At 51.1% G+C, this 21505-nt stretch overlaps 11 protein-coding genes across 11 annotated transcripts; 7 read left to right on the top strand and 4 right to left on the bottom strand.

Moving 5' to 3' along the window:
* Window positions 1–1003: 1003 nt before the first annotated feature.
* Window positions 1004–2388, bottom strand: CC77DRAFT_944110 (hypothetical protein; the record flags this gene model as incomplete). The annotated part of the gene is made up of 4 exons (XM_018534945.1): window positions 1004–1277; window positions 1685–2054; window positions 2107–2300; window positions 2348–2388. 4 exons carry the CDS (start codon window positions 2386–2388, stop codon window positions 1004–1006), a joined length of 879 nt encoding a protein of 292 aa, XP_018381889.1.
* CC77DRAFT_1023828 (hypothetical protein) lies at window positions 2348–3151 on the bottom strand. Its single transcript, XM_018525740.1, has one exon. It carries the CDS (start codon window positions 3061–3063, stop codon window positions 2755–2757), a length of 309 nt encoding a protein of 102 aa, XP_018381888.1. The 5' UTR covers window positions 3064–3151; the 3' UTR covers window positions 2348–2754.
* A 1333-nt stretch (window positions 3152–4484) lies between these two features.
* CC77DRAFT_944214 (phospholipase A-2-activating protein) lies at window positions 4485–6870 on the top strand (the record flags this gene model as incomplete). The annotated part of the gene is made up of 2 exons (XM_018534956.1): window positions 4485–4532; window positions 4606–6870. 2 exons carry the CDS (start codon window positions 4485–4487, stop codon window positions 6868–6870), a joined length of 2313 nt encoding a protein of 770 aa, XP_018381887.1.
* A 1959-nt stretch (window positions 6871–8829) lies between these two features.
* CC77DRAFT_1064926 (hypothetical protein) lies at window positions 8830–9355 on the top strand (the record flags this gene model as incomplete). Its single annotated transcript, XM_018528771.1, has 2 exons — window positions 8830–8878; window positions 8934–9355. 2 exons carry the CDS (start codon window positions 8830–8832, stop codon window positions 9353–9355), a joined length of 471 nt encoding a protein of 156 aa, XP_018381886.1.
* Window positions 9356–10267: 912 nt separating this feature from the next.
* CC77DRAFT_944401 (NAD(P)-binding protein) lies at window positions 10268–11072 on the bottom strand (the record flags this gene model as incomplete). Its single annotated transcript, XM_018534968.1, has 2 exons — window positions 10268–10460; window positions 10516–11072. The coding sequence occupies 2 exons, from the start codon at window positions 11070–11072 to the stop codon at window positions 10268–10270; spliced, it is 750 nt and encodes a 249-aa protein (XP_018381885.1).
* Window positions 11073–12052: 980 nt separating this feature from the next.
* On the top strand, window positions 12053–13184 carry CC77DRAFT_1098084 (hypothetical protein; the record flags this gene model as incomplete). Its single annotated transcript, XM_018529928.1, has 2 exons — window positions 12053–12182; window positions 12232–13184. 2 exons carry the CDS (start codon window positions 12053–12055, stop codon window positions 13182–13184), a joined length of 1083 nt encoding a protein of 360 aa, XP_018381884.1.
* Window positions 13185–13340: 156 nt separating this feature from the next.
* Window positions 13341–14830, top strand: CC77DRAFT_944193 (NAD-dependent deacetylase sirtuin-2; the record flags this gene model as incomplete). Its single annotated transcript, XM_018534954.1, has 3 exons — window positions 13341–13661; window positions 13711–14039; window positions 14089–14830. 3 exons carry the CDS (start codon window positions 13341–13343, stop codon window positions 14828–14830), a joined length of 1392 nt encoding a protein of 463 aa, XP_018381883.1.
* A 201-nt stretch (window positions 14831–15031) lies between these two features.
* On the top strand, window positions 15032–16672 carry CC77DRAFT_1064922 (hypothetical protein; the record flags this gene model as incomplete). The annotated part of the gene is made up of 1 exon (XM_018528770.1): window positions 15032–16672. One exon carries the CDS (start codon window positions 15032–15034, stop codon window positions 16670–16672), a length of 1641 nt encoding a protein of 546 aa, XP_018381882.1.
* A 27-nt stretch (window positions 16673–16699) lies between these two features.
* CC77DRAFT_376730 (actin depolymerizing protein) lies at window positions 16700–17772 on the bottom strand. The gene is made up of 4 exons (XM_018531424.1): window positions 17342–17772; window positions 17066–17237; window positions 16855–17016; window positions 16700–16752 (listed from the first exon to the last, which is right to left on the bottom strand). Exons 1-4 carry the CDS (start codon window positions 17438–17440, stop codon window positions 16727–16729), a joined length of 459 nt encoding a protein of 152 aa, XP_018381881.1. The 5' UTR covers window positions 17441–17772; the 3' UTR covers window positions 16700–16726.
* CC77DRAFT_1023822 (translation initiation protein Sua5) lies at window positions 17673–19853 on the top strand. The gene has a single exon (XM_018525739.1). The coding sequence runs from the start codon at window positions 18105–18107 to the stop codon at window positions 19665–19667; it is 1563 nt and encodes a 520-aa protein (XP_018381880.1). The 5' UTR covers window positions 17673–18104; the 3' UTR covers window positions 19668–19853.
* A 151-nt stretch (window positions 19854–20004) lies between these two features.
* Window positions 20005–21151, top strand: CC77DRAFT_376691 (hypothetical protein). The gene has a single exon (XM_018531423.1). The coding sequence runs from the start codon at window positions 20060–20062 to the stop codon at window positions 21056–21058; it is 999 nt and encodes a 332-aa protein (XP_018381879.1). The 5' UTR covers window positions 20005–20059; the 3' UTR covers window positions 21059–21151.
* Window positions 21152–21505: the final 354 nt, after the last annotated feature.

The following is a 21505-nucleotide window of genomic DNA, read 5'->3' as shown; positions in this document are numbered from 1 at the left end:
AGACATGAAGCCAACCCTCAAACAACAAAGATCGAAAGAAAGCACCCTCTGGCCGTCAACCTACGCTCCTCAGTTTATAAGTGCCAGCCACAAAATACCGGACGAAATATTCACTTGAGCACTACAGCAGTCCCGAATCTTGTATCCAACACGGTGCATGATCGTCATCTTGATTTCAAAGCCACATACCAATAATCAATGTAGATCCCCCTCTGCCATAAGCAAAATTCAAGGAACGGTCCGAAACGGTCGCAGATCTCTTGATATGGAAGCCTTAGGCGCCAGAAGGAGGCGTTGGACTCCTGATTTGTATGACCGATGGCTGATGGGGAAGGACCGAGTCATGTGCGATCTCGGGCTTACATGCGGGCGCCATGCTGTGGATCGTTACAAACCCCATCTATGCAGCAAGGGTGGCACGATGGGATGACGTCGCGACATGCAGCTCCACCTTTGGCACAGCCGTATGAGATGTCATTGGAGAACGATGTGAAAATTCATGGCAAAGCTTTGAGGCAAGAGATGGATCGATATGGATGAATTGATCTAACTCAGACTTAACAGAAAATTGAACATCGATTCGCTAGTTGGTATCGCTAGAAGTACTACATAGTGGACAAGAAAGAATAAGAGAGCCCTCAACGGGCAGGGTTGATGAAGAACCGGCAGAAGTCCCCCATTGGCTGGAGCGCGCCGGGTGTAACTTTGGACTACGCGGCTGCGCGGCTCGACGTGGTAGGTAAGACATGCTGACCCCGCATCACGTCGGCGGTTGACTGCAGATGTCGTGAAACACGTTGTCTTAGCCAAGACAGGCGTTTGTATGCGGGACTCTTGCGGAATAGTCCCTTTGCTGGACGCGCGTAGGATTCTTCACAAAGAGCTGACGAAACTCAGCGTGAATTTTGGGCGTATGCATGCGGCAGCGGCGATGCAGGTGCTGGGGTGGGCTGTAGAGCAGTGATAAGAGGCTTGGGACGGCAGATAGAGTAATGGCCACTTTTCAGGATGAGACAGGGAGACCGCTCGCCATGCGGAAGAGCTCAAAAGCAAGTCCGGGCGTTTCTCGCACCGCCATCTCAACGTCGGGACGTAGCGAGAGGCTGGGGTTGGCACGGAAGGTTTGGATGATAACGTCTCGCAGACCACGATCAGTGTGGAAGGTAGACTCGTACGCCTCTTGGCAAGCCTCTGGAAACTCGGCACTGCTGAGGTGCAACTCGACGTCGTCTGCAAATTTACTACGCGCAAGCGCTTTCAAGCCTGCGATGCCGTACCTGCCATAAACCGTTAGCAAACCAGTCCCAAAGTGCGTGATGCATGATAGGCGCGTGATTGGAGAGTGTTGTACGCTGACGCGGACAGTTTCGAAAATGCAGCCATGGAGGCTTGATAACCACAAAATGCCATTGGCCGATCTGGGAATCGTACACAAGCAAAACAGAAGAGAGGGCTGTGTGTGCAAAGGTAGGGCGGAGGGTGGATCTCGAAGCGTGATTGGCAAGCGGAGTGCTTGTGACGCACATCGCGGGGTTTGTCGGTGTTTCAAACCGCCGTGCCATGCGCTGCACACCCCAGCCATGGGAAGGAATGCTGCAGGCGCAGATGAAAACACCCCCGCAACCCAAGGCGCGCATTCAGGCAAAATGTAGAAAAGTAAAGAATGACGAAGGGTGGTACGTACTTCTCAGCAATGGCGTAGACCTTGGCATGTGTAACAAGATGCGTAGTCTCAATGTCAAACTCGGCCTCTGATTGCTCGCTTTCTGAATCATCATCCTCGAAGAACTGATCGGCCATCGGCGTGTCGGGCATCTTGGTGGAGGCATCGAGATTTTGGAATATGGGCTCGTCTGCGGGAGGAGTCAATGGCATCGAGTTGTTGGCTGCGGCCACAAGCGCAAGTAGCGGATCCTCTACTTGAGCGAGATTAAGCTGCTTGGGTGGGCTTCTTTTCTTGGTGATGGAGGATCGTAGAGAAGTAGGTCGATTAGACCGTTGTGAGGAGCGGCGCGAGAGTGACTTCTTGGTAAGGTAGTCCATGTGATAGAAGTCTAGAAGCAATTAGCACACTCGCAAACCCCGCCCTCTCACACTAATACGTACAGTGTACCATGTGGTCAACAGCCTCTGCGTCATCTTCGGTGAGGTCGATGACTCCAGTCTCTGCCTCCCTGAAGCCATTGCGGCAGGCTCCCTCGAAGAAGGTAGATCTGGTTGCAAGGAGTATACGGTGAACTGGATATCTTTTCGCACCACACACAATGGTCAGATCTGAGTATTGTCCGCATTGAAACAGTCTAACAGACTTAGCTGGGGATTGAAAGGGCAAAAGGGTGTGACTTACGAGGCCAGGGCCGACTTGAGTTCGATCATTGGTGCGTCCATTGTGGTAGTGTTGTATAATGTGTGAGGGGTGGTGGAGGTAGGTGTGAATTTGGTTCTTGGTGTTACTTGTGTAGTTTGAGCTGGCGGGGGAAGCCTTCTTGAAGCAAATGCTCGTAAGACCCTGTTGTGAAAAATAAAAGGCCAACGGTCACAGGTGTGACGATTTTGACCTTACGCACGAACGCGTAGGGGTACGTAGGGGTCGGCCGCTGATCACGGAGGCGCCGCGCGAGTTCCGAGCAATTGGTAAGGCTGAGGCAAGGATACCGAGATCGCCAGGTGCAGGCAAACTATGCTGTGGTCGATGCAGCCGGACTGAATGTATGCCGAGATTACTGGTTGCCAAGAGCTTGTATGGAGAGTTGTTTAGATATTGCAGATCAAGGTGGGAGCAGAAGACAGGACGGATCTGGGAGGAGTGTTCGCGCTCTTGTAGGCATGCAGCCGTCCCTCCAGCCATGGCACGCTGGCGTCAGTTCTGGATGGCGCACTCATCTCAGTGACATGGGCGGTTGCATAGACCGCTTCCAGACAAGTCACAGGGTGTCCCTTCGCTCCAGGACGGCCCAAAATTTGAGCTGACACGCAACGCTTCGTCCAGAGGACTTGAGTGGCTTGGCGCAAGTGTAGCGTGGGCTGGGCTAGAACAAACCGGGCGGTCCATTGTAAGCGCATCGTGGGAAAGCAGGGTAGGCAATGTCACGCGAAAGGCTATTGCTTTAGTGGCTGCAGCGCGATGCCGAACACGACCCTTTGGGTGGAGGCGAGGCGCAAGGGACGTCGAGTAGCGGCCGAGCAGAGCAGCTAGAGTCAAATGACCAGGAAATTCGGAAGGGGATGCGAAATCATTTGCCCTGCGCATGAAAAGCTACCGCTGGTACTGACTGACTCCAGACGGTCGGCGAAACGCGTTGGCCGCCCTCCGTTATGGAGACGAGCCACAGAGGCGGGGCGGAGGATTCCGTCGTGGGCTGTGCGGGGCCCATGTTGAGATGGAAACCTCCAGCCGGTGTTGCACGACAACGGAGCCACCAAGACTTTGACGTTTGGCAGGATATTTGGTGGGTGGTGTTCTGGGCCCACCACCGACGATCCGAGCTGCTTTGGGATGCGTACCAGAGCAGAGAGAACTGCTGCGCTACCTAGCTACGGCATCACAGCCGAATGTTGTGCTTCTCCTAGGAAAATACCAACGTCGCTACATGTTCTCGTCTCAACATGCCGTGATGAGGTTATGCTCGGGTAGACTTATCTACCCCGGTTTCAGGAGCTGACAAGTCTCCGAAGGTGCATCTTCCAACGGCGTAGTATCACATGCAGCATGGCGGTTAATGCGCATCTGCGGCGACCCCAAAGACTTGACAATTTCTAATCAATGATTGGGAACAATGGTTTCTCGAGCGCATCTGCATGCGCATGGTGGGAGGAGTGGTGGCCTGGAGCCAGCTGTCCAGCAGGACGCTTCGCGAACCCCGGATGCTGTGGCTCAGCGCCTCACGTGGCAGAATACGAAAACGAGGGCTTCCCGCATCCCAGTACCAGGCCGATGGTAAGGAAATTTGAGATTATCGTGAAATGGACGTTAGCCTAGATGCATCTTGCCAGACAAGCGAGAGCTGAGGTAACGGTAGGGTTCGCGCTATTGGTAAAGCAGATGCTCAGCCGCAAGCCACTCGTACGAGTACCTGAAAGCCAAGCAACCAGACGTGAGGTACCAAGATGCGCCTGTATTTACAAGAGAAAAAGAGCACTGGTGATATTTCACGTCTGGTGCTGGGTTTAGGAATCAAGTCCCGATCAGGAAGCAGGAGCATTCGAGGCGAGGCGAGGCTGACATAATGAGAAAGTGACATGGGTGCTTCGGCTACAGCTGTCTCGCGAAAGGCTGACGTCGTCAACCACGGAGCTGTGCCTGTGACAAGCAACTCACTGCAATCACTCGGCCACGTCCAAGCAACCACGAATCCGTTGATCTCGCTCACTGTGAAGCCTTGATGCGTGCAACTCTCGCCTCTATCTAGTGCTCGTTTCCTTCTCTCCGCACCGCTGCTAAGACCTCTCCCACCACCAAGCAGCAACCCCGCGTTGCTTCAACCATGGCCGACTTCAAGTTATCAGCCACCCTTCGCGGTCACGAGGACGATGTACGTGTTGCATCCGCTACTAAGCAAATCAGGTCCCTGCATTACGCAGAACCACCACTAACACAGCGTGCAGGTCCGAAGCGTCGCATTCCCCTCGCCTTCCTCCATCGTCTCTGCGTCGCGAGACTTTACAGTACGGACCTGGGCACAGCAGTCACAGAGCCCGCCAACATGGGATAGCACCATCAAGACACACGGCAAGGAATTCGTCAACTCGCTCGCCATCGTGCCGCCCACGTCGTCGTTTCCCGAGGGCCTGGTCGTGTCGGGCGGCAAAGACCAGATCATCGACGTACGGCGGCCGACCAAGAACCTTGATGACGATGCAGACGCTCTTCTGATCGGACATGGCAACAACGTATGCGCGCTGGACGTCAGCGAGGATGGAAAATACATTGTCAGCGGCAGCTGGGACATGGAGGCGCGGCTATGGCAAGTAGGCAAGTGGGGCGAATCTACAGTGCTGCAGGGTCACTCTGCATCGGTGTGGGCTGTCCTTGCTCACGACAGCGATACCATCGTCACCGGCTGTGCAGACAAGCAGATCCGCATATTCCAGCCTTCGGGCTCCGCATCTCCGGTACGCTCGATCCAGGCACCTGAAGTTGTCCGCGCCCTCTGCCGATTACCTCCGGATCATCCCTCGGGTGCCCAGTTCGCATCCGCAGGGAACGACGCCGTCATTCGCTTATGGACGCTCAACGGACAACAGGTGGCGGAGCTGCACGGCCACGAGAACTTCATCTACTCTCTAGCTGTCCTCCCCAACGGCGGCCTGGTGAGCGCCGGCGAAGATCGGACAGTACGGATATGGGAAAACAATCAGTGCATACAGACCATCACCCACCCAGCCATCTCAGTATGGACCGTGGCTGTATGCAAGGAGAACGGCGACATCGTCACTGGTGCGAGCGATAAGCTTGCGCGTGTCTTTACTCGTGATCAGTCTCGTTATGCTGCTGAGGCTGAGATTCAACAATTCAACGACGATGTCAAGGGCTCCTCGATACCACAGCAGACCGTGGGAGACATCAACAAAGAGCAACTGCCTGGCCCGGAGTTCCTCACACAGCGATCGGGCACCAAGGAGGGGCAGGTCCAGATGATCAAGGAGATGAACGGCAACGTTTCTGCATACCAATGGTCCGCAGCTGCAAATCAGTGGGTGAATGTTGGAACAGTCGTCGATTCGGCGGGGAGCGGTGGACGCAAGATCTCGCATGCCGGCAAAGAATACGACTACGTTTTCGACGTTGACATCGAAGACGGCAAGCCTCCACTGAAGCTACCTTACAACCTCAACCAGAACCACTACGAAGCTGCGCGCAAGTTCATCGAAGACAATGAGCTTCCGCTCACATACCTCGACCAAGTCGCGAACTTCATCATCCAGAACACACAAGGTGCAACGCTAGGGCAAAGCAGTGCTCAAGGCACGGATCCGTGGGGTTCTGAGGCACGGTACCGGCCCGGCGACGCCAATCAAGTCGCGACCCAGCCTCCACCAGCGCCACCAGCCACTAAGATACTTCCGCAAAAGGATTACCTTCCTATCACAACTGGAAACCACAAGGTTATTTTCAAGAAGCTTACAGAATTTAATGAGGCCTTGGTGAACGATGGACAGAAAGGCATCTCGCTGAATCCGCCAGATGTCGAGCAACTGAATGCGACTGTCACAGCATTGGAGAAAGGAAATGGCAAGGGCATCGACATAACAGGTGTGGAACTCCTTGTCAAAGCGGCAACACAATGGCCGCCAGAGAAGCGTCTACCTGCACTGGACTTATTACGACTAGTCCTCGCTTTCGAGGAACCAGCAACCTTCCTAGTGTCGCCTGAGCAGAACCTGTTGCCAAACCTTCTTGAATCAGGGGTCTTCACGGAATCTTCCCCGCCCAACAACACAATGATGGCCATACGATGTCTCAGCAATCTCCTGCAAACCGAAAAGGGACGACTACTTGCCAGCACAGAGTTTGATAACATCCATCCACTAGTGTCGCCTTTCCTGACATCTACGAACCGAAACTTGATCATTGCGCTCACAACACTGTACATCAATTACTCAGTACTGCTCAACTCTGAGAACAATGCGGACCGTGCGCTTTCATTGCTCGACGATTTATCCAAGGTTCTCACTACGGCTACCGACTCCGAGGCCGTGTATCGCGCGCTTGTGGCTACAGGCACTTTGCTTTGCCTAGGCCCCGACTTCTGTGAGGCTGGTAGGGACATTTTACAGATAGGCGATGCGATTACCCGCGCCGAACAGAAGGTCAAGGAACCGCGCATTCGGAACGTGGTCGCTGAGATTCGGCAAAGGTTACAAGGCTAGACATCTATCATGGCTATAGGACGAACCATGCTTCCAATGCGTCGTTGCTCATTATTTGAGAACAACAGCTTGTCGGCGCATTATTCCAGGAAGTTGCAGAGAAAGTAGGAGCGATTAATGCATTGTTTTGGATGCATAAGGTGAAGCTGCACGGATTAGTGTCGGCCTAGCGAGGCACATTGCATTCATAGCAAATAATTCACCCAAAGACGATTAGTCCAGTTATTCACAATGCATGTCTCTATGGTTGATATTGCCTCTGTAATTATAGCCTTGCGACTAATGCGGGAAAGCTTGTCTTTCTCTAATTTGTATTGTTCAACACTGTAGTTCATTGTAGAGACGGAAGGTGTTTGTGGTGTCTTAAGTCAACCTACGACACTTCGAACTCTACTGACTACCTCCAGACTATAGTTTACTTGGGTGTACATGGTGACGCACCTCTTTGCAAAACTCATCATTCACGCCGCGCATTTCCCCGGATCTTCATGACCAGCAGTCTAGATTGACCTGCATCTGTCGTATACGTCAACCTGCGCTACTCTGAACCTCCTACGATGCAGGTCAATTTAGTCCTGGAAGCACCCGGGACCTAGTAGAGTTTGTTTTGGATCTCCATACTCCGCGATTGTCATACCTGCATCTTGTGCGCTTGCGATGATTTGCGTTCCTCATGTAACACGCTGGACATGCGTTAACGCCGCGTTCTTCGCGGCCGACCGCTGGTATATGTTTTGTTTTCGTCGGTCCTTTCTCCGAAGGTAACGGTCATGCGCTGGATCTCAGATCGAGGTGCAGCTGCATTGGCTATGCGTTCTTCCCTTGAGCGGTTTGGGCTGCTCGGGCAGGCATGTGCCCTGCACTCCTCTCACCGTTGTTGACCCTGTTCACCAAACTGTTCGCCCAACGCTCTTCGTGAGGGAGATTGGTGATGGAGAGGAAATGACGAGATCGACGTCATTTACCCCCTATGACTCGAGTAGACCGTCGTCTCCACTGATGGCAAAATCACCTAATAAGTCACTAGTATTCAAAGCTCGTGAGGCAAGTTGACGGCGTGGAATCGATCTCGGCTTGATCTCGGTCAAAAAAGAGACGGAAGTGTGTGGCCTTGAATCAACTTTGTTCTGCGTCACCGCGTTCACAGATAAATGACGGTGAGCCTAAGGCACTTGAACACGTGTGTGGACTAACACTGCCTTTGGCCTATGACCATGGTTCAGTGACTGAATCGCTGTTTGAGCGAGCGCAGGCTGTTGTCGGTATGTCGGCGTTTGCAGATACCGACTTGTAACACTTGCCAAGGATTTGTCTTGCGCGGCCCCAGTGTCATGGAGGGGAGAGAAACAGAGGTTGAGAGAGCGGTGAGGCAAAGAGATGGTGGGTAGTTTTTCTGCAGTTGTAGTACCGTTGGATGTGGTGTGGTAGTTTGAGATGCAGTGCGAAGTGTGTGTGTGTACGGGGTGCATACGCGCTGGAGCCGGGGAAGGACGCTTGTAAGGATTGGGACTAGCGGGTGATCATGGAGGTGTGTGGGAAAGCGTGTCGAGGACGATATCGCCAACCTGGAGTATGCGACTACATTGTCATAGACGAGCGCGTTCATGAAAGGACGTCTGTCTTGTTATAGGTGCTACACATTAGACGGAACAACGAGACGACGTCGAATTACACTCTGACGCTTTCAATATCGCTGACGTCAAGACATTGATCAGAACGAGGTAATGGAGGCATCATTACTGAGCCGTGCTTTGAGCAAAGCGAGTAAAGCGTAGAAATGCAGGAACAAAAAGGTTCATTTGACATGGGTTTCTGCCAGATCAACCCTGCATACATCACTACATATTAACTATAGTATTGACGAATCTCTACAATCCGCGCCGATATCATCTCCTCAGCACCTCACAACCGCAGACTAAACCGTAGAACAGTTGCAAATATCCATAGCAAGATACCAACATGTCGGGAAAGAACGAGCAAGGAAAGATGGACGTTACCCAAAAGAACGGTTCGTAACCTCATTCTACCAAATCGATTCTCAATTGCCAGCTAACACTTCTCAGTACTCAATGCTCCCCTCCACAAACACTCTTCCGAAGCCAAGGCTCCTTCGAATCTTCCCTCCTCATTCAGCGCTGGAATGTGTACCAGTAAAAATCCCATCGCCGCTATCCTCACAAACGGATTCCTGGACTTCTCGTCCTCGAATGGCACGGATTTGCGAAAAGCTGGCGTGGGTCCAGGTCAACGACTGTGCCTAGAAGCTTCAACATGGAAGAGCGCCGCGGATAAAAATATTGGAGAGGTACCGAGAGTAAAGCTAGAATCGACGCATGAAGGCGCTCTGAAGAGTATGGATCTTAATACACTAAAGAAGTGGGCGGCAGAGCAGGAGGTCCAGGGGAAGACTGTGCTGCCGGGTAAGGGCAAGGAGAAGTTCGCGAGGGAGAGTTCAGAGATTGGAGGCAAGGAACCAAGGGCTTGATGCTCAAACAATAAGCCGTTACTGCAACTAGAGAAGATGACGCTTCCGTGGTAAAGGAGTAATTTTGTACGATAACAATAGATAGAAAAATAGCTTAAACTTCTTCCCCACTGTCGCAGTGCTAGACTGCCTAATAGGGTAAAACTTAAGTAAAATATTGTGTACATCAATAGTTTTTCAAGAGTCTACATGAGCAGCGGTTACGTTGCTACTACTTATAGAATACTATTGTAGACTGCAGGGTTACAGCAGATTCAGCTATCTCTGGTAACTGTTACCCATATATACACTAGAACAAAAATTGAATAACTGTCGCAAAATAGAAGCTACCCGAGTAAACAGTAGTTACGCCTAAGGGCGACATCCTTTTCTTGTCTCCCTTAGTGTGGAGTAGCTGGGAAACCAAGTTGGCAGTGATGTAATGAACTGCATTCATACCAGCCAGGAGATGTTACTCTTCTTGGTACAGACTTTCGAGGTGATTTGCATTCAGCAGTAAGCGCGCATGTTGAAATTCGGGTAGAAGGCGCCAGGACGTGGCTCCGCACCTGGACTGACTTTACTAAAGGACACCTAATTTTATCATTGCTAAAAGGATCCTGGTCCCTTGGTTGCGACCCTTATTTGATGCAGGTATTGCGGTACCTAGAAGTACTGAACATTGGCAAGGGATAGTGTTGCGCGGTTCAGAGCAGGGTTCACAGATGGGGAGATAAAACTGATTATGTTGTAACTAGAATGTTAGATAAAACACTAATTGCTATGTCGTAATTCCTCTTATTTCTGTACTTTCCAGACCATTTATAGAGTTTGCCAGGTCGAATTGTCGCACATAAGAAACACGACGAAAGCTGAAAGCGACCTCGGGAGAGCTAGGCCTGGCATGGGTTGAGAAACTGCACATGGCGAGACCTAGCAGTACCACCCGCCATCAATTGGCGTAGCCGTCCCAGTCATGAATGAAGAAGCGTCCGATATCAGAAATTCGATAAGCGGTGGAATCTCCGTTTGGTGTGCAGTTCTTCCAAGTGGAAGGAATGAATAATCGACAGGCCCGCCTCGATTTTCGTACGATTTTCGCAGCATTGGGGTGTCGACTGGTCCGCTGTGCGCAGTTAGTATGTACATACCTCAAAAAGAGTTTCCGTGGGTCTACTCACGGGCAGAAGCAGTTCACCCTGATATTCTTTGGTCCTAGCTCTTTTGCCGCGCTCCTTGTCATTCCGACAACAGCATGTTTGGAGGCGCAATATGCCAGCTGTTTTGGCGCGCCAATGAGACCCAGTATACTGGCTGCATTGACGATAGAACTTCCTTCCTTCATGTGCGGCACCTGAGCGCGCAAACAGTTCCGCAGACCTGTAACGTTTACTCCCATAATGAATTCCCAGTCGTCGTCCTCTACCTCTTCAATGTTGGCGACAGCACTTTGCCGACCAGTTACACCTGCGAGATTGGCTGCACCATCCAGCTTCCCGAACTTCTCGACTGTGTTTGCGATCCAGCTTTCCACGTCGGCACGTTTGCTGACGTCGACAATCTGGATCATGACTTGTGCACCGGCTGTCAGAAGCTCGCTTTCAAGATCTTTCAACGGCTTCTCCTGCACATCGGCGAGTGCAAGCTTGGCTCCTTTGCTGGCGAAAAGACGGGCGGTTTCAAGGCCCATTCCAGACGCCGCTCCAGTAATTGCGATGACTTTATCCTTGAGAGACATGATGACTCTTACGTTCGGAGTACTTTGGGATTTGTATATCGCGTTGGAAATCCGTGGTTGGTTGGGGATTGACAGCTGTACTTAAAGCTCCCTTGGGATAGGGCCACCCGAGATTGAAAGAAACAGAACTAACAGAATCTTGCCTACTTGTAGAAACATCTAAGTGAGCACATGGTGTGTCGTGGTCCGGCTATCTGAGCCTATTGGAACACCTCATAATGCTTCGGTCCATTCAATTGAATGGAGAAAGGAAGTCCTTTTCCGGTATAGCCCTTAGAGTGTTCAGGTGGCGGTGAGGTGTGAAAGTTGTCAACTACCTAGATAAGTACTGCCCTTGCATTATGCAATGTGCCCGCAGGCGACGGTGCGAAACTTGCAACACTGGGAGGATAGTTGTCGTACATCACATTGCGACGTTGTAATCCGCTGCAAGGGATTGCGATCCCTTAAGAGCGGCTTACGTAGCTCCGCAAAAGTAGTCTGGTGACGCTTGGGGCGGGGCGTGAATGCCCATGACTCAATACACGATAACCTCGGGAGTGCCTCCACCTGTCGACCTGCCGACCCCTTGGAATTCCACCTGGTTTTGATATCCATTCTGCGCACATATTTGGTTACGCTGCAGTCATAGCAGGTCATATGTTTCCATAGCGTGTTCATCCCCACCACTAGGTTGTTTGGAACGACGACAAATGTTTCGATATGCGACAAAGGGAACATCTCAAAACGTGGTCGCTTCCTAGCTCTTGTGATGATGATACAGTCGATTGTCTAGTAAGAAGAGATGTAGGCACTCGTTGATAGGATCCCTGTAGCATCAAGTCCTTGATGCTGAGGCATATTGATTACTACACCATAAGAATGGAATAGTCAAGCAGCACGAAATACGCTCCCGGCCATGGACTTCACATAACAATATTGACAGCTAGAGAAATTGAAGTGACGCGTTGCTATATCTTCTCACCGTCCAGCATAGAAATATGGTAAGCCTCAAGGTCGAGTTGTCCGTCATGCGAACTTCGATTGTTGCAAAGATTCAATACGCTGGCGTAGCAGTCTTGCTCTCTATCCTCGGCGCCGCAGCTGTGGATAGAGGCGGGCCAGAAATCTGTCAGTATCAGTTGGTAAACTAAAACGGATTCCGAACTGACTTACCAAGCGAGCAAGCCACCGAGCTGGGTAACCTACAGTCCACCACCCGTATCAAGCACCACTATAACGACCACATCAAGTATCACTTCATCGCTCGAGTCTCTTTTGTCTCCCACGGCCATATTTAGCACCATTCCTCCGGCCTGGTCCAACAGCTCTTCCATAAGTGCGGCAACCAACCCAAGTCTCGTTCTGGGCACGACCCTAATAGCCTCACCTTCGCCCTTCCCAAGCTCGCCATCATACACATTCTCCATCGAGATAAGCAACCAACGCCAACACGTCGGCCGATGGTACGGCCGTTATATATCTAGCGACTTAAACAAGTTACTCAAGAACCGCTGCGATGACGACAAGATAGGTGCCAACACGTGCAAGACTTCAAAGGAAAAATTCGATAATATCGAGTACTCCAATCAAGCCGGCATGGTGGAAAAAGGCATACAGTTTGTGGAAGTAGGCGTCGAGAGTGACTACATTCCCGGGAAACACGAAGGAGGGGTTGACTACAACGGAAAGTCGCTGCAGAATGCGTTCATCAGCCAAATCGCCTACACGTTTCAGCTTAGTGGTGAGGACGAGAAGAACTGTTACAGATTCGATCGGAGATCGACAATGTGCACTTTCTGCAAGATCTGTATTCCCGATGGAAGGGATCGCGTGATAAGGTGGTGTAATGCACCCGAGTATGTTCGAGTAAGCGTCAAGAACGGAGAGGGGAAAGAGGTTGCGCATATGAAGGCTGTGCTCAAATTTACGGGCACAACGGACAAAGGGAAATTCGATTGCATGGCCATCAAGGAAAGTGTGGAGAGAAGTGCGCGAGATGACAGGGTGAGGGAAGTGAAAGAAGCGGTTGGCGGGAAAGAGGTCGAGGCTAGAGCGACGTGTTCAGGGGATGAGGTCACGGGAAACTGTCCTAATGAGTGCCTGTATAAACTGGGCCCATGTTTTAAATAATTTCAATGGAGATGTCTCTGTCGGATATGCACAAGGTCGAGGAGCGGACATGTAGTGTTGGAGAGCAAGGGTTGGTGATGGCCCCTGGCATGACGCAGCAGCTCCGTCGGACTCCCGAGAGATATCTTTTGGTGGGGCACTGACTTCTCCCACGAAATGCAATACGCGCCCGTCACACGTATCACTGCCACGTCGGTCACACTCGCACCTTGCTCTTGTTTTCGAAAAAACGTCCGTCACTTCACGTCCTTCAAAATAGGTCGCAAACACAAAGCGCATCGCCAACAGGCGCAGCAAAACAAGCCGTGGCGCAACGCGGAAAAAGGTCGCAAAGGCAAAGGCAAAAGAGGCAGGATGGGCCAAGATGAATCGCGGGTGGTAGACCCTACTGCACCACCCCAAACCCTAGAAGCACGTACTTTGGAGGCTTTGGCACAATATGTCAAGGATGGGCGTGCGCAAAAGATTGTTGTTATGGTGAGTTGAGACGCGATGGGACGGTTTACCGCGTGCTAACATCGGACAGACAGGTGCAGGCATAAGTACTTCAGCCGGCATACCAGACTTCAGATCACCAGAAACCGGCCTATACGCCAACCTCAGTCGCCTGAACCTGCCATATCCCGAAGCCGTCTTCGACATCGATTTCTTCCGCAAGACCCCAGAGCCCTTCTACGCGCTCGCTCAAGAACTATACCCCGGAAAGTTCAGGCCGACGATAACACATTCCTTCATAAGCTTGCTGCATCAAAAGGGGCTGCTGTTGAAGCTGTTCACACAGAACATTGATTGTCTGGAGCGCGAGGCTGGAGTCCCCGGCGACAAGATTATTGAGGCGCACGGCAGTTTCGCATCGTGAGTGCACTCGCGAGGATTGAGTTTAGGCAAATCTGACTAGGCATAGGCAATGTTGCATCGACTGCAAGAAGTCGTATCCCAAAGAGCGCATGAACGAAGCCATCCGCGACAAATCAGTGCCTCACTGTGTCGATTCGTCCTGTAACGGCCTCGTCAAACCCGAAATCGTCTTCTTTGGGGAACAATTACCCTCCGCCTTCTTCGACAACCGTAGCCTCCCCGCACAAGCCGACCTGTGCATAGTCATGGGCACGTCGCTCAGCGTACACCCCTTCGCTTCGCTGCCGCAACTTTGTGAAGACCAAACCCCGCGTCTGCTTATAAATTCGGAGAGGGTTGGTGATATGGGCCAACGAACCGATGACGTGCTGCTACTGGAAGATTGCGATAGTGGCGTGAGGAAGCTGGCAGAGGCCTGCGGGTGGCTGGGTGAACTAGAAGCGCTCTGGGCTACCACGGCACCGGTATCTGAAGAAGATCCAGTGGCGCCTAAGGAAGAAGTCAAGAAGAGCCACGATGAGTTGCTGGAGGATGAAGTCGAGAAGCTTACGCGGGAGGTGGAGGAAAATCTGAGGTTGAATCAAGCAGAGCATGAATGGCTTGATAACCACGTCGATAACAAGCTGGCAAGGAAACACGAAGAGGTTCAGGTCGGAGACCGTTCTGCGACTGAATTCCAACCAACTGTCGATCCGGAATCTAGGACAGGTCCAAGCGAGTCGAAAACGAACCCAGGAGGTGGTGGGCTTGCCCATGTGTTTCCCCACATGAACAAGTCATCGCTCTAGACATGGCGTGGTATTGGTGGATAGATTGGATATAGATACACGATCTCACGATCACGAATCACGATAGCGTTGTATGCGAGGCAACAAGGCCACCCGTTCCAGAAAGCGCGCACTGACGCCTGCCTAAATCCTTATATCCGAGTCTGTATCTTTCTTCCTCCACACCCGGACCTCGCCCTCAATCTCTTCAAAAACACAAGAATGTCACCAATCACCGATCTACCTACCGAATTGCTAGAGTACATAGTCCTCGATCTTGAATCTCGAGATGCTGTCAATCTGGCCCAAACATGCAAGACGCTCCACACTGTCGCTCTACCAGCAGCTTACAACACCATCACCCTGCTTTGGGACAACACAAGCGAAGACGACGAAGACGGAGGGACTGTTGACGGCCGAAAAGGACCCAAGATACAAGCTTTGGTTCGCACATTGAAAAAGAAGCCCCAATACATCAACTGGGTCAAAAATCTGGAATTTTATGCGGAGAATTGTCTAGAGTACAATTTCGAAGACGTCCTTGGCTATGGCTTCCCAAGAATTGACTATGATATGAAAGATGAAGAATGGATGGACGAGATGTTCAGTGTCTACGCGGATCCTAAAGACACATCGGTTCAGTGGCCCGAGTTAGACGATGAGCACGCCAGGCACATGTTGGTCGCGCTGTTGATTGGTATTTGCCAAGCTCGTCTCGAATCTTTGACCATAGCATGGGAGTTCTTCCCATTCAATCAGTGGTTTCCTACGATGATGAAGCATGGGATCGCGAAGAATGCAGCAGAAGATGACGGACCAAAGTGGTTCGCTAACTTGAAAACCGTACGCGTTGAGTTGGAAGAGTCGGATATGGCCGAAGCGTGGGGACAGAACTTTTTGGAACCGCAAGGCACTCTACTGCTTTTCTTCTACCTGTCAGTGGTTGAGTCGCTCCAAATTATTGCGTGTTCGGAGAGAGACGACTATGGCAACGTAAGCAGCGAGGAAGAGGGAGTTGATCTCTCATTTGAGTGGCCACTAGAATTACCTCCTGTTCCGCATACACTGACTACTCTGCGCCTTGTTCGCTCTTCAATGGATCCACTCACCATTCATCATCTGCTCAGGCAGGCTACGAATCTCAGGGTCTTTGAATACGACTGCTATACACACCCACACTTCGCGCCTCTACAGTTGTCGATTTTGAAGGACGCACTGCGACATATTCACTCTACGCTTACCAATCTAATTGTGCGCTACCAACACTACAATTCCGAATTAGCATATAACCCTGCACGTGAAACTGAAAACGCAGTGGGGGGCAGCCTAGGTCCTTTGCACGATTTCCCCGTGCTCACCAACTTGACCATATCTTTTCCAGTGCTGTTTGGTACCGAGGCCGTTGCTCTAGACAGTACACCTAGTCTTGCAAATTTTCTTCCCGCGACCCTAGAGACCTTGACGATTACGGACGATCTCTGGGAGTACGAAGATCTACAAGGGAAATTCGAAGACGTCTATGCCATGGCTTTCTTCCGACAATACCTTGCTGGTGAAAGACCGAGTAAGCCGCTGGAGAGATTAGAACCGTACACGCTTGAGACGACCAGGGGGGAAGTGGATCTAGACAAGGTAGAGAATGGCGTTCTTTGGGTCCAAGATCGGGAACCGGAGTGGAAGGTCGCAACACCCCGGTTGAAGAAGTTGACATATGATTTGACAAAACTGTGCTGTGGGTACTGGCATTTGTCGAAACCTAGAGAGCAGCTAATGGGGTTATGTGAGAGCCAAGGGATCGAGGGAGAAGTTTTACTATGGTCTCTTAACTCATACCACAATTTACAAATTTATGGGTGGCGTTGACGAAGTAGTAACATCATAGTCTAATAGACCAATTATCATACAGTACGAGACGTGCTAGTAGTTCGTTTTCTGGCGATCATCTGTTCGAGCGATTAGTGCATATGTCCTTTTCTTTATGTTTTGGTTTTCTACCCATAATCCCGTAACCCTCAATCAACATAAATAGCAAAACGTGTACTCACAATTCGCGCCCATGGCTTTTCTAAGCTTCAGCGTTACTGCCTCTTCATCCAAATCCTTCTTGTCGCCTGTCTGGATCTCTACAGCATAAGTGCGGATGACCTGCTTGACCTGTCCACTCTGGAAACTCATCTTGGCCTTGCGCATCACCTTCGTTTGAGGTCCTATGAACGTCTTAGTCATCTCGAGATATGAACGAGGAACATGACCAACCTTGCCAAACAACAAAAGCAAATTTGACGCGTTCACTGTACTCGTCATTCCCTAGCTTCATGCGTACATAGGCATAAGCAGCTTCGTCGTCACCGAGGCTCTCCGTCATCTCGGCGATGTCGCCGCTTCCTGTGCCGGCGAGTTTGAGGTTATCTGAAGTTGCGGATGCATACTACATGGTAGTCAGTGATCTCATCGTTCGCGATCCAGTCGATGCTTTCCATTGATGTCTGGTCGGACGATACCTCATCAACGCAGCCCCGGAATACCATGTACCTTCAAGATAAGCCACGTGGTCTCGGATTTGTCTGAACGCACGTCTTCGTATGCCTGCGCAATCTCAGGGTCGTTGAGAATATCGGATGGAGCGGGCATATTGAGAAGCAGCTTTTACTATCGCGAGCTGTGGAAGGGCGATAGCAAGGGTGAGGCGAGGTGGAAGGGGAGTTTTGAGGAAGTTGGGATGGGGTCCCAGGGTCCAGATGCACGCTGTACTAGCTCAGGCTAGTGCGGGGGAAGAGAACCAATGGTGTCTGGGTCCGTGTGGATCTGGGATTTTGAGGTTTAGGGGCGCGCGACACCTTGTCCTTCCACACCGTCCCTTTTGATCACGCTCGTCGTCGCAGCTGATGACAGTTATGCAGACACTGGTGGGCTAATGCTGCTCAAGAACTGTAGAGTTCGCCGTATCGACTGCGTCCAAGCTCCTCATATGTATCTTCTGAGTATCCTCTATCCTCTAGATCCGTTAACCGCACGCAGCAAATCGTTAGTCGTCGCCATCCATAAGCTCTCTACTTTGAGTCTTGCTCTTTACTCCCACAAGGCACTAAATATACTCAGCAAATTGAGCGATAGTTTGGGTGCATGGTCCTGCGGCTTGAATAGTTCCTCATGCTGTGAAATGACTTGAGCGTCTTGGGCGCTGTCGGGTATCTCGGTGACGTCGCTTTTCTTTAGGTGCCATCGGAACTGAGCCCCACTACGCTCGGAACGAGAAATTTTGGCCTCTTTTACCAGTCATCATTCCAAGGTTCTAATGCGCACTCGCCATCCCCGCATACCAAATGTCAACCTCACGAAGCCCTCGCTCCAGCTTACCCCTACACGTTCCTTGGTGCAAGTCGCTGCATCAGAAGCCCGCCGCTCTCCGGTTGCCACGCTGAAAACGCCGATTCTCTTCTTCACGCCTACAACTTTCAGACTCGGCAGGCGAAGTACGCCAACCGTCTCAAACATACGTGATCGCCTCCTCGCAAATATGCCCGAGACTAGCGTTCAACGCGTAGACCCTCAGAAGTTGGGGAGGATCACGTTCCAGAAGTCGGAAGACTTGATCGATGAATGGGACATACAATACGACGACGCAGAGGGTGATGCTGATGCTGGAACGCTGAAACAGGCAGCCCATGAGCTTATGAGCACGAATACCCCCGTCGCGTTTCCCACAGAGACTGTATATGGACTCGGCGCGGATGCCACAAGAAGCGCAGCTGTGAAAGAAATATTTGCCAGCAAAGGACGACCAGCGGACAATCCATTGATCGTTCATATACATTCGCTACCCCAGCTACGAGCGCTGTTGCTCGGTAAGCTTGACTTTGTAGGCGACGGAAAAGATGCTGGAAAAGACCCTATACCAGAAATTTACAGGCCGGTGATTGAGCGCTTCTGGCCTGGACCGCTCACCATCATATTGCCGGCTCCTGAAAACTCGATCCTCGCTCCAGAAGTCACAGCAGGTCTTACTACCTTTGGCGCACGAATGCCACGCTCTATCATCGCCTTGTCCCTTTTGCGGTTATGTGGTCGTCCACTTGCTGCACCCTCCGCAAACGCGTCCACGCGACCTTCGCCGACCGCTGCGGAACATGTCTACGATGACCTCAACGGGAAACTCAATCTGATAATTGATGGTGGGCCATGCGAAGTAGGTGTAGAGAGTACGGTCATAGACGGACTGTCAAGTCCACCTGCAATACTGCGGCCGGGTGGTGTCACGGTAGAGCAGTTGCGACAATGTCCTGGGTGGGAGAACGTAGTCGTTGGGTACAAAGACAAGCAAGCGGAAGATTCGAGCAAACCACGCGCACCTGGAATGAAGTACAGGCACTACAGTCCGAAAGCGTCGGTGCTGTTATTTGAGGCAGGTGCAAGTCAACCCACACCTGACGAGCTGAAGAGTAAAAGACGCATTGGTATTATTCGGACCAAGAGCTGGGATAGTGTGCTGGGTATAAGCGCCGAGAAGGTGAAGACATCGGATGCGGGTGGTCCGGTACTCTGCGGTCCACTGGACACAGTATCTTTAGATGTCAACGACTCGTCGTCGCGCCTTTCAAATCTCCTGCGATCTGTCGCTCAACACCAAATACCGCATGCAGATCATTACGTCGTTAAGCCCGAAGCTGTTCAGGTGTGGGAAATCAATCTTGGCGCAAAAACAGAAGACGTTGCGAGAGGCTTGTTCTCGGCGCTGAGAGAGCTTGATAAGAAAGGCGTAGAAACCATCTTTGTAGAGGGTATTGACGATAGAACAGGTGATGACATTGCGGCAGCAGTCATGAACCGGCTCAGGAAGGCTGCTGAGATCAGGACGTGAGAGAAGGTTGATTATAGCGCATATGATGATTGAACGAAGAGACTTCCACTGTGCATCGTTCACGCCCCACTACTGATTGCTGTACGTCAATGTCCCGTAATACAAGACGTGTCCGCACATCAATGAACAATCAAAGGATGTACTTGAAAAGTGTGAACGTCTGTTTGCAATAAAGCGACTCTTCTGCAGCTCGTTACCTTCCTATCTTCTGCGATATATACAAAACCTTCTTAGTGTCGTGCAACCACATGAGTATTGCTGTCATGTGCAGTTACTACATGTATCTCTGCATGATCGCACTACTAGCTTACAGTACTATAGCCACACCCAACGACGAAGGTGCTCCTGACCCCATAGTTATCGGCCAGCGATCTCCAACTGGTATCCTTACCATGACGGTCTTTGTTACGGTTACATATACAAGCTACGTGACTGAAGCGCTGTCTGGCACCACGTCTCTCTCCTTACCATCCTTTACCTATGATCCCTTGCCGAGTTCCTTTGCTTCTGACGGTCTTCCAACTCTGGGTAGCACAACAACGACAGGGACGTTTGCTACGTCTACTAGCACTACTGGTCTGATGGATACAAGCACTACGTGCTCGCACACAATGCCCCATATTGTACCTGGCAATTCTAGTCTTCTATTGCCCTGGGTCCCAAAGTTGCCTTGGATAACGCCATCAGGAGGATTAAAGACTGTTTCATCGTTGCTTGTCACGTCTTTTAGTGCAACAGAATCACTTACTTCGTCAGTTTCCAACCCTGTGCCTCCAGCTCCTGTCGTCCCTAAGCCTGGTTCTTCCGAATTCAATTGGCCTATACACACCAACATCATATCGAGAAGCTCACCTATTAGTACTCTTCCAAGTACCGGTGCAGACACAACTGCGTCGATTCCTCTTCCTGAAAGTAATAGTACAACTACTGCTACTGCAAGTTCCTCATCGACCTCTGGAATGTCGGTCCACCCGCGGTGCAAGGCCAAATCTGTTCTATCACTTAACACCGAACCATCTATCAAGGCTCGCGACGCAGCAACCGGCGTAAGCAATATCAGTACTATTCAATCCTCCGCTCTCAATTGGAAGACTAGATATATGAACACGTCATCTTTCACAGGCGTGAAGATCGCAACACCGTCCGAAGAAAGCAAGGCGAGTAAAAGGCGAGTGAACCACTGGTTCCGCTTCTTCGCTGCTGCAGAGCATTCTGTAGGACGGATAGTGAATGAGTGCTTGGCATGCGATCGGGATGGAGAGGTTACGTGTTTGCCTGCTCGACGGTATATATGGTGTACGGATGGTTGTGCCATCACGGAGAAGCTGGGATGCGATATGGTGTGCGAAGATGGAGTTATACGTAAAGAAGGAGAATATTGCGTACGATGAATGTATAGGGCCTATATGTGTTGTATCCATAGTTAACGCATCGACTCCGCGTACAGCTTGCAGCAACCTTTTGTAGTCGTATCAGCAGGAATACCCCACTGTGTCTCATTAATATGTTCATTCGATGGGACTACATGCAGGATCGCCACTTAGCTATACGGTAGTGAACAAGCTTTCAGGGTCTCTATGCCAGCGTTTCGGTGCGACGATCGACCCAAAAAACCCGTTGAAGGCCGACTCGTCGGGTTGCGCCGTATACTCTTACCCCCAATGTTTCGAAACATGGCGTCGCTCGGCGAACCGCTGTTTGTCTTGAAACAGCTACCAAGGAGAACCACCTGTTGGGCCTTTCGGAGGAAAGCGATGCGATCGATCTCTAGACTTTTGCAGAGGCTAAGTTACCGTACCAGTAAAGATGCCTAGAGTGATCGACACTGTACGTCATGC

This window comes from Alternaria alternata, assembly GCF_001642055.1.
Source record: "Alternaria alternata strain SRC1lrK2f unplaced genomic scaffold CC77scaffold_21, whole genome shotgun sequence".
In the NCBI taxonomy this organism is placed as follows: domain Eukaryota; kingdom Fungi; phylum Ascomycota; class Dothideomycetes; order Pleosporales; family Pleosporaceae; genus Alternaria; species Alternaria alternata.
This window is presented reverse-complemented; position numbering and strand designations above follow the sequence as displayed.